The sequence below is a fragment of the Maylandia zebra genome, linkage group LG8 (assembly GCF_041146795.1).
Source record: "Maylandia zebra isolate NMK-2024a linkage group LG8, Mzebra_GT3a, whole genome shotgun sequence".
NCBI classification, from domain to species: Eukaryota; Metazoa; Chordata; class Actinopteri; order Cichliformes; family Cichlidae; genus Maylandia; species Maylandia zebra.
In genome coordinates this window covers 24,701,567-24,713,229 of record NC_135174.1, presented here as the reverse complement: position 1 = coordinate 24,713,229, position 11,663 = coordinate 24,701,567, and the positions used below count along the sequence as shown (strand labels likewise).

At 41.1% G+C, this 11,663-nt stretch overlaps 1 protein-coding gene across 4 annotated transcripts in view; it reads right to left on the bottom strand.

The window, feature by feature from the left end:
* Nucleotide 1: 1 nt before the first annotated feature.
* The window catches only part of LOC101483580 (leucine zipper tumor suppressor 2), a 45,500-nt gene continuing 33,838 nt past the window's right edge, over nt 2–11,663 (bottom strand). For 3 of the 4 annotated variants that reach the window (XM_004556746.3, XM_076887676.1, XM_012920637.4), the window contains 5 exons: nt 6,287–6,826; nt 5,483–6,079; nt 5,258–5,380; nt 5,007–5,153; nt 2–3,967 (listed from right to left, as the gene is read on the bottom strand). In XM_004556746.3, the coding sequence (XP_004556803.3) occupies nt 3,260–3,967; nt 5,007–5,153; nt 5,258–5,380; nt 5,483–6,079; nt 6,287–6,799 (2,088 nt within the window). In that variant the 5' untranslated portion in view covers nt 6,800–6,826 and the 3' untranslated portion in view covers nt 2–3,259. Of the gene's footprint in view, nt 3,968–5,006; nt 5,154–5,257; nt 5,381–5,482; nt 6,080–6,286; nt 6,827–9,235; nt 9,353–11,663 lie in introns of those variants that run through there. The other variant, XM_012920636.4, reaches the window with a different exon arrangement.

Below are 11,663 nucleotides of genomic sequence, written 5' to 3'. Positions count from 1 at the left end.
GTTAAACTTTTGTCTCTTTTTTTATTATTAAAACCAGAGTGGGTTTGTTCAAGAAATGTACAGCATGAAAATATACATTTAATGTTTTCATACAAATATTGTGGATTATAAAATTATACTGAGGAACCAAAACAAACATCTACACAAACAGTAATATACAGGCATCATATCTGTAGGAGCAAAATATAGAACGTGGGACATTGCTTTGGTCTATTCACAGTGGCTATGCTTTTATTGTGAGATGAACACATCTCTGGAAGAAAACTTTATCATGTTATGGACAAGTGAGGTTTATTTACATAATAATGGAGGATAATAATGATTCACTCAGCAGTGAGAGAGGAACAGGACGCGTCTCCTCCTGTGGTACAGGGGCGTAAATAAACAGATTCAAGCAGTCGGTGGAAAATTAGTTTGACTTTAAACGAAAACGTCACTTGGTACAAGAGCTCGCCATTTCAGCGATGAGTAATACGGAAACGTTCATAACACTTTATCCACACAGAAAAACGACGACCTCTTTGAGAGTAGTTTCTCCAATTATGATTAAAAAACAAAACAATGATAAAGGGGAAAAACAGTCACAATATACTGTGTGATATAAGAAATTAGGCATTATGATTTCCCTTTAATATCTGGATGTTTGAGGAGATCCAAAACACTGCATCTAATTCCCAACACTGACAACCTCTCCCTTATTTACTTCTGCATGCTCAGCAGCAGGTCCACAACCACAAAATAAGGCTGCTCGATTTAGGCAAAAGCCACAATCATGATAATTTTGGACAAAATCTTGCAATCCTGATTATTTAACATGATTATTGATGATTTAAAACCGTGAATTTGCTAAACCTAAAAAAAAAGGGGGGCTTTTCACATGGGATTTCCTTGACCTTCAGGCTAGTTGGTGCATTTTAAGTTAAACTTACAAAAACTGCTGCTCCTCTTTGGACCAGAGGGAGAGCAGTAGCAGATAACCAGCAAACATCCGGTTAACCATCACTGAAAGAGGACCAGATGAGAAACCCTCAGAGATCCTGTTTGCAGGCAAACACTGATGATCCTTTCACTTCAAACATGTTCTGGAGTTAGAGCTTGTTGACCAAGGACTCTTGTTTGTCTCTCTCCATTTAGTTCAAGCTGAACTGAATGGTGAATTTGTTTTCGGTTTTAGGATAGAAGTGAAGTTGCACTGCTGTAAAGGACAGGGGTGCGCTTGATTTATTACCAGACAAAATTATCATCCATATTGTCCTGATGTCATATTTCTTTAAAGCCAAAATAGTTTGATCCTAAACTTAAGGGAGAAGTTAACGGTGTTTCCACCAAACACTAACAAAATGAAGACAGTCTAGCTTTTGCAAAAACAGCAAGACGATTATGCACAGGTGTACATAAGTAAATAAATCATGGCTAATCTCCATTTTGCTGCTTCAGTTTCAGAGTCCTGGGCTATTTCTCACCCGTAAAACACATGCTCAGCATTTTACTAAGAGTGAGCACACTTTTTAGCGTAGATTTGAATAAGATGTGACTGACTGTACTACAGCACTGGTAACAGAAAGAGGTAAACATGACATGGAGATCGTTTTTGTTCCGTATCTGGAAATTAAAGCCACTGTATGGTGCAGAAAAACTATAAATCGAACAGTAAACAGGAAGTGATTTGGGACATTAATGTTTTTTGGTAAATATCATCTTTAAAGCAATGATATCATGAAGTTACTGTCCTGTTAAGGTTTTGGAAGATTTTATCCTCATGTTCTGCTGCTACTCTCCGGGAGAGTTATTTAATCCAATCTTGAGATAACTGTGGCACAGATGTTTGTGTCTGTGCGAGCTTAAAGCTGATATGTGTAGTGGTGTTAAAGTAATATTTGTTCCAGGCATTGTTAAATACTGTGAATTAAGACTAGACAGATGTTGATGACACGGCTTCCACCCTCTCCATTAATTTAGGGATAAGGGGAACCTATTGTGCACATTACGAGCTCTGGGGAGTACACTGGTTGAATGTCTCTGTCAATTCTGACAATTTTTTGCCATTCCTTGCGAACCTTCAAATCACACCAGAACGCAGCATGGTGAAACTACAAGCATTGTCTTAAGTGGATGCAATCAGCTCCAGCTGTACCGAGTGTTAATCCTGGGGTTATACTTGTCAAATATCTCATACTGGGCCTTAAGGCAGCTCTAAGCGATCTTTTGATTGGCTGCCCACCGCTAACAGAAGGTGTGAACAGTAGGTGGCTGGGGCTGATGTGTGCCAGATATGACTATATTAAGGACATGCACTTTAAAAAGCCAGAGCTTTTGGCTCACAGGGATTACTTGCTCAAATGCTGACCTAATTTTTTTTTTAGATTTTTTTTAATTGGCCATTTTTAATATGAGCATCCACCTTGTAATAGTATAAATGTGAAAAAATAAAATAAAATAAATAAAGACTAATAGTCCACTTTGTATTTCCAAACTATCAGAGTGCATTTTTAAGAAGCCTTAAGTTTGTTTTCCAAGATCATTACATGTCCAGAAACAACATATTTGGGCAACAAAAAAACTAGGGTTTTGTTTTTTGTTGCTACAGTGAAAATAAGTAGAGAACGATCAACAGTTTACTTGTTGGTCATGAACAGTTAGCATAAAAGCTGGACTAGTTCTGAGGAAAACAACAAGATAGACCTGTCAGCGATTAGCACCAGGCTCTGATTCACTCACTCTTATCATGACATCCTGATTGTGTGGTATCCCACAATCACTGACGACAGCGTGGGCTCCGTCTAAATGAACTGCACTAATGAGAGCTGACTACTAACACAGAGTGGGAGTGCTAAAGCCAGCAGGGAAGGTGGAGTCATAACCAACACAGGGGGAGGATAGCGAAAGGTTGAGAGAATGAGAGAAGTGAGTCACCCACAAACAAAATCTCCCACGAACTTTGAAAAGCGTGAGAGGACCAGGGCTCGTATGCTTATATCTGGTCGGTGTTAATACTAACAGACATTAATAGAAGGGCAAAGGATTGAGGTGGAGGGCTAACAACTAATTAAAGGTCAGTGGCTTTAAAGTGAGACTTGTAGACCAGACCAATGAAGCAGAAATCAAGCGGTGCAGGTGTGAAACACCACTTTTTTTTTTACATTTTAAGTACTTTTATGCTTGTCTGAACATGAAGGAGGAAAGACAATTAGCTTACAGTAGTGCAAAATTTAAAAAAAAAAGAAAAAAAAGAAACACAATCAAAGGACAGATACGAGGGTCAAATTTCTGTTGCGGCAATTTCATCAAAGTTGATCTCATTGCCGCTGCCCTCATCATCATCTCTGCTTTCCAGTTCCAAACTGAGCTCCTGCAGGAGCTGCTCCAGCTCTCGGTTCCTGCGATACATCTGCACATAGTTCTGCTGCAGCTGCTTCTGGTAGCGAATTACTTTGTCCTTTTCCTCCTGCCATATCTTGCGCTCCTCCTCAAAGCTTCCCAGTTGCTGCTCAGCTTTTTGACGCTCAAAAGCTAACTCGGATCTCATCCTGTCCATCTGCACCTTCATGCTCTGCAGCGCCTCGGTGTTGCTCTGCCGCTGAGCCTTCGCTTCGTCGCTCTCGTAGGCGAGCAGCTGCTCCTCGGCTTCCTGAAACACCTGACACTGTCTGTTTCCCGGGCCTTGATTGACCAGAGCATCTCGGAGATGAGCCATTTCCCCCTCCAGGCGTCCTACCTTTTCTCTGAGTAGCTCTGCTTCGCTCTTGCGACGCTGAAGCTCATTTTCACACACCTCCAGCTCCAGTGTTCGAGTTCGGATGGTGCCGTGGGCCTCCTGGAGCAGCACCTGGGTGTTGGTCAGCTCGCCACGAGTCTCCCTGAGTTGACCCCGCAGTGAGACGATCTCCCCCACACGCTGAGCTAACTCACTCTGCACTTCCTTCAACTGCTGCTTCAGCAACGAGATTTCCCCAGACTTCTGACAGACCTGAGTGGAGAGAAGCATTTAGGAGGGAAATTCAGTCAATGAAGTGTCGACAAAGAGCTCTGTTGGTTTTGAAGGTTAGATGGTACTACTACTACTACTAAAATGGATAAAGGAGTTGTTGTGCTTTATAGATGAAAGATTTTAGAGAAGGCTAAATAACATTTGTGTCACTGACCTGCTGTTTGGTGGTTTTTATTTACTGTCTTATTTACAGATTTAATGAGGTAGACCTCATCCATAGAGGTAAAAAGTTTGACTTTAAAGGTTTGCAGCTTGTCACTAGTTGGTTTTCCAGATGGAAATTTTTAATACAATACCCAAGCTCTTAAACAATCTTACTTAAACAAATAAGTGCAATGATTCCCATTATCAATCAAACTGACATTTATTTATGCAGACAATCGATTTGATCAGTAATTAAATGTCAGAAAAGAGTGAAAATGGTTCATTTCAGAAACTCTCTCTTGAAGAAAATGTCATAAAATACAACCAAACAGTTTTCAGTCTGAGAGGCTAACGTTTGTGTGTGCAGGTAATTATTTTAGATCCAAAATTAAGTACAAATATTAAGTATATAGCGCTTTTTAGAATAATAATACACTAAAATGTTGCAGAATCGTTAAGAAGGTGTGGAGATTGCTTTGAACTTTAGAAAGGATTTGTATTTTACACAAAATCAGTCAGAATAATTAATATAAACCATGAAATAGTTACTTTTACGTTTTGAACTGACTGAACTTTTTCTTATAAAATATTGGATATTTTTCTTTAAAAGAAGCCTTTTTTTTAAAGTATTTTTTTGTTATCACTAAAATTCATTGGATGACATTAATTTCATTTCATTCACGATTACAGCAAGACATTAAATTAGTGATTTGATTTGCACAGCTCTTATAGCAGTGATGCGTTTAATGAAGAATGAGATGTGGCACAAAAAAAAAAAAATCACTAAAAGGGCACAATAATACACTTTAAAACTCAAATGTATTTCATGTACTTATTACTACATTATATAAGAGTTTAAAGAACATCCGCTCACCTCCCACTTGGTCTCCTCGAGTCGAGGGCCCAGCTGGATCTTCTCATGCTCATACGAGGTGCAGCGCTCCTCAAGCTGCTCCCTCTCCTTCAGAAGCTGAGCAAAGTCCTCCTGAAGTTTCTTCTTCTCCTGCTGGAGCTGGAAAACCTGCAGCCATAAAAAGAAAAAAGAGAGAGAGAGAGAGCGATACACTTAAAACAATGCTTTGTTTTCAAAAGCCAGCACTGAATATTCTTGTCTGAGGTTCTAACCTGCAGCTGAAGCACCTGCTGTGCACGCTGGGCTTTCTGAGAGGCAACCTGCATCCTGGTGGCACAGCCCTGCCTCAGCTCCTCCAGTTCCAGCTCAAAGCGCTTCTGCTTCTCCTCATAAACCTGTAAAGCAGAACAACCAGTGGCAGAGAGGTCAAAGTTCAGATCTGTGTAAGTTTAGATAAAGCAAATGTCCTGCTTGGATATTTTGTTTGGAGGTCTCACCTGACATATTGCAGCTTCATTCTCATCCAGATTGTCTCTGAGTTGCTGCAGCTCCAGCTCTCTCTCCCTCAGTTTGTCCTCTAGATCCCTTACCACCCCCTCATAGCCTTCCACAGGGCCAGGAGAACGCCCACCAGACCCGCTGTCAGACAGAGGCTGCCCCCGCCCACTTATCGACCCAGAGCCTGTGCTCTTACTGGAGGAGGATCGCCCGCTGTCTGAGTTGGAGTGTCCATGTACAGTCACTGGCGGGGCGCTCTTCATGGGCTCTAGGTGGCCAGCGGAAGCCTCCCCCGACGGCAGGTTGTAGCTGGCAGCACTGTAAGGCGGCAGGCTAGAGAGGGAATTGCGTCCAGAGTCTGATAATGAGCAAGACTGGCTGTTACCACCAGCGGCGTTACGCCCACCACTATAGGAGCTACGCTTCTCAGAGCAGGAGGGCGACACATCTCTGTGGGTGGGGCTGAGCAGGTTCAGGTTGTTTTGGCTTTCTGGCGCATTGGCACAATGGCGAGGCGAGAGATACTGCATCGAGGAGCGGCTCTTGGGAATGACGGGTTTGAAGGCAGTGGGCCGCAGCACTGTTTTCTCCATATTCTAGTAAAAAGTAAAAAGAGTGAATTTGATATAATCTAAAGCTTTACAAAGCAAAATTAAGCCTAAACAAAGCTGTGAATAAGTAGTTAAAATATGTTTTATGTGACACAGGCCCTGCTTCTGGGAAATGGAGTCTTTATAGGGCGGACAAAACTGAATGATATGGACCACATATATGGTATGCACTGTGGAGCCTCACACACTCACCTTCTCAAGTTTTCCTGACACTGGGATCAGTTTAGGAGGAGGTCCTCCAATATTTCCATTTAATCCTTCTTTAATCTCGTCTACTTCACTTCCTGGGCTGCCAGGTGTCACATGACTGTCATTCCAGTCACCTATGTAGTCCTCATTCAGATATGTGTAGTTCCCGTTCCCAGTCTCCTTCTCCAGCCCTCTGCTGGACGTCGTGGAGTTCTGTTTCTTGACTGGGGGAATGCTTTGCAGTAACAGATCCTGTTGGGGCGACTCGGAGTCCACGCGGGAAACTCCTGGTGTGGGCCGTCGAACTCTGGCTCCCAGCTCAACAATTGGGCGATGGTCCTGGTAGGGACCAGGGTGGGTGGTGATGAGGCTACCGACAGAACCCATAGGATCCAGAGTGGCCAGTGGCGCGTTGATGGGGGGGGAAGGGGCAGAAGGGTGTCGTCTGCGAGCTCCTCCACTCAGGCTTGGGGTGTGGGGCTCAGCAGATACAGGTAGAGGCTGAACCAGGGCCATGGTGGCAGCTCAGAGAGGTCACTCGTGCTGAAAAAGAACAAATGTGAATGTGTTAAATAGTGACAGACTGATAGCGTTCCTTTTTTCCCCTGTCATGGGGACGGTTTCAAAGAGGGACACTCATAATAAATCTGTCCCAAACTTCAAAATAACTACATCAGCATACTTTATGTTCAAGAAATCCCTGTATGATTTCAAATAGAGAAGAATCGTTACTCTGTTCTCAGGATAAAATCATTCTAATAGGAGCTAGAAATGAGCGCAAGTCAAAGACCTCGCTCTCCCTCGCCAACTCCTCCATCTCTTCCAAGTAGCCAAGAGGTGTAATCTATCCACTCAGTCACCTCCCAGTGAGACCCGCCCAAGAAAAGCTCACTATGAGGTGTCCAGGAGGCCAAACCACTCAAACTGGCTCCTTTCAATGCACAGTATCATCTACTCTGTACCGCTCCCAAATGACCAAACTCCTCAGTCACCCGTCAGAGGAAGGACATTTCAGTTGCTTGTATCCACAATCTGTCTTTCAAGGTGACAGTAGATTTACCAGGACATCAACCTTCAAATTCATCTCACACTTCATAACAGATCTATACAGAGTCCACATGACTGGCAATGCTAGGCCACTTTATCTGTTGACATCTCACTCCAAAGTTCGTCCAAACGGAACAAGACTGAAGTACAAAACTGGAGAAAATATTTTTCCCCCCCACACTAAAACAACGATGAGTGCTAGGGCAAAAACAAACCAATGCCAAATAGGTTAATAAAATATGTAAATGAATCAAAATTAACAACTGTCATCCTGTGGAGCTCCAGTTATCCATTTGCTGCACCATGAAAACATTGTTTTGGCTTAAGAGTAAGTCTCAAGTCCTCTGAAAGCCCTTCATAGGTGATTCCTTATAGAAAAATCTGTTAAATCTTAAAACATTTCCATCAGATGCTTCATGCTTTAATTTTTTGCCATGCATAATTTAACCTTTATACTATGAATATTTAATGATTTACAATCACTCAACTACATAGGAGTGGATCTAAATTTTGCACTTCTTAATTCACATTATTTTTGCCCTCATTACTTAATAAAAACAGGAATTATCCACTTGAAATTTTCACAGCTGATAATCACATTTAACCTTTTAAAATCTGCAGCCAAATCAATTTTACACCGACTCCAAGTGTCACAATCTGAAGCTAAAATCAGACTTTTGTTCAGTGAGATTTTTATGTAACCAACAGCATATCTGCACCAGTTTCATGTCTATGACGTAGATGAATAGAGACATGTATATTTGATCATTCACTGAAGAAAACTTCAAAGAGTACTTTTCTGGGGGGTAAGTTTCCACCATGTAATATAGGTGGTTGGTTAAAGCAAGCTGGAGCGCACTTACTTTCTTACCATAATTCCTTCTATATCAAAACAATTTTTAATATAGTGATTTTTTTCACACTCTCAACTGAAGCTCAAGGCTGTGAAATGGAGAAACGACACAAGTGTTCACATGTTATGGTTAAAGTTTCAGCATATCCTTTAAGAAGTTTCTCAAAAACCTTGTAGGCCCTTGCTCAAAGAGGGTCTCAGGATCAGGAGGCTGAGCAAGTAGATGAAAACTGCAACTGCATGTTCCCCTCTAAAGTCATTTCATCTTATTTGGTGTGAAGCACTGACTGACTCTTCAGTGATAACTGTCATAGTAAGGGCAAGGTCTTATATTAAGCCTTATAAAATCAAGTCGAATCTTAAGTACTTAAAGACAAAAATCAGTCACTGTCTGAGTGCAAACTAGCAAAACATGATAATCATAGCATTTTTCTATCAAAGGCTTCGTTAATAGTGTTTTCAAATAGCTGTGTCAAAACCTGTTGCTATAATATTTATTGATCTTATTCAGCAACTAAAGAAATGAGCTGAACTGGCATGTTTTTCTTTAAGACCTAACAAGAAGTGATTGCAGCATTCAAATCTCCCCACAGGGTTTCTTTCAAGGAATTTTTCTCACAGTGCCTATGACACAGACAACACAGAGATGATATACAGTAGACTGAAGGATACAAATATCCCACAAGACCATGGTGGGCCACACACAGACAGCCAGGGACAGGCCATTCATTATATCCATCCAAGCAGCACAAACAGGGCTTGAGGCATGGGGCAGCACAAGGAAGGGGTCTCTCTTCATTTGAGATGTAAAATGCCTTGTAACATGCTGGCATTTTTCCCTGACAGCAACAAAGGCTACTGTCTCCACACATCTTATCAGCCTTAGGAACAACTGAAAAGTTCATAACTGTGGATAATACCACAAAAGGTAAAACACTGAGAAGAGGAGACAGGTTGAACTTGGCGTGGTACTTCTGCAGTGGGTGTTTAAAGCTACTAAGTAAAGGCAATAATACACAGAGAACAATTTTTAAAAAGCGTGACAGACTTACTTTTTCACTCCTTCAAACGTCTGGTGGTAAATGTTGACATTATAACAGCAGGCACAACAGACTATGATATCAACAGTTTATTCCCGGCGCTGCCCAGCAGTCGAGCGTGAAGAACAATGGACAACAGGACGCCTGATGATGAGATCATGGTGTACAAAAACCAACAACGGAGCCTCTTGTAGACTAAAAACATCATCACAGTGAGTCAGACTGTCAGGATATCCAACCTGTGGGTGTGTCGTCGCCTTAAGTTTCAGAGAAGTCATTTAAAGTATGACAGGAATTCAGTTTTCACTACGTCACTCACACGTTTTTGGTAATCAGCCGTTGCGGTCCAAGGGTGTTGTAATGATTTACCATTATGGGGTTTTCTGTCATATTGCTGTGACTCTTGTTATGATTTTATATTCTAACCTTCACAGTGTCCTTTGTTTCTGTGTGTGGTTTAGTGTGTGTGTGTGTGTGTTTCCTCCCTCCCTGTCTGTCTCCACCTGTGTTGTTTACATGCACCCATGTCTCTTTTCCCACCTGTTTTCTAATCCCTAGTAAGGCCTCAGGCCTTTCGACCACATGTAAACGGTGTTTTAAGTCACTCAAAACTTTTTTCTTCTTTTTTTTAAAGCTAACACCAAATAGGGAGATGTTCAGAAGTTGAATTGCATGTAGCTACGTGGAAAAGGAGGATACTTTTATCTCCGTTTCTGACATCACAAACATGGTTCTGTGTTATTGTTTGCGAGCTTATTAATAGCCAATGTTTCCACATCCGTTTTTTGCATTTTCGTGAGAAATATATATATTTCAAAATAAAAGTAGAAAACCCCAGTTTAAAAAATAAAAAAAACCCACCTGTGAGTCTGTAGCATATATCCTGTCTAGCTCTGTGCTGTTTTTGTTCCTTGATGTGCTCCCTTGTGCGTGTCATGTTTTCCTAGTTTAACTTCTGCTCTTCCTGATGGTTTCCAGAGAAGTCAAATAAAGGAGGAGCCCTGCATCTGGCTCCTCTCCATACCACACATCATGACACCTGCCATGTTTTAAAACAAAAAAAAAAAAAGTATTTTGCTTTTTTATAATTTGATCAAATTGATCTACTTGTAGCTCAAATATTTTGATATTTTATAGCTGATTAATTATTATTACCCGCCCAGGCGGTGATCATGGAAATCAGCTAGTTCTAAATCTATTACAAGGCATTTTGTATTTTTTTTTCTTATAAGATGAACTCTCTAAGATCGTAACCATTTTTGTTCTTATTAAATTGTTCTTCCAGGTTAACAATATAGGGTTAGGGTTACCCCCATCAGAGGGTCAGTGTTTTTGTACTTGGTCTGGGCGAAAAATAGCAATAAATATTAAAAAAGCTAAAGAAAATTATAATAAAATTAAAAAAAAACTTAAAACAGAATGCACAGTAGTACAGTAGTGGTTAGCACCGTCACTTCACAGCAAGAAGGGTTTCTGTGTGGCGTTAGCATGTTCTCTCTCTGCCTGTGTTGGTTCTCCCACAGTCCACAGACATGCATGTTAAGTTATCTGATGATTGTAAATTGGCTGAGTGTGAACAGTTGTCTGTCTCTCTGTGATAGCCCCGTGATAAGACTGGTGACCCGTCATGGGTGAAGCACTAGCCCATAGCAGCTGGGATAAGCTGCTGTATCCGACCCCTTTTGGATAATTGGATGGCTGCATAAACTAACTATAACCCTCTCGACCAACCTTTTGACCTTTAACGTTGACACTTATTGTGAAGTAGGCTTGCAGAGTTTCTAGCCAAACAGCTGTGCCAAGTCATTTTCCAACCTACCAAGTTCACAGGTTTCTTAAGGCTTTTGCTGTGATTCAACTGTGATTACCACATGTTAATCAGCACCGTGGAAACCTGGCTGATCCCTTCTTAGGCTCATTATGAAGTGACTAGGACAAGCCTGGTGCTATTGTATGTTAGTATATTCAGTAGACAGTGAAAATGCAAAGAAATGAGAGAGCATTTTAGTCCAATGTCTGTTAATATGTTTAGTGTGTCTTGGTACTCTCACATAGCAAACTTTTAGAGGTGGTACAGCTTTAACAAGAAAAGTATTGATTACATTACATCACTCTGCTGCTATTAGAAAGTCAAAAATCCATTAGCTTATGGGCAACTGGGATCTGTCCATTGATCATCTTTGGTTAGTCAGTTAATGGACTTTCAAATTGAAACTCCATTAAACAAAAAAAAAATTCAATCAGTGTCAGCATGAAGGAAAAGTAAATGAATAGCAGCCGGAGCAACATGTGGTGTTGCGGATCAGACTTAACGGTCCCCAGAGGCAGAGCCAGGAGGATTAATCTCATGTGATTTCTCTATACACTGATAAAACTAATTCATCCATGACAATATTTATTACAAATAATCCCATGTGAATAGCATGGAATGAGAATGACT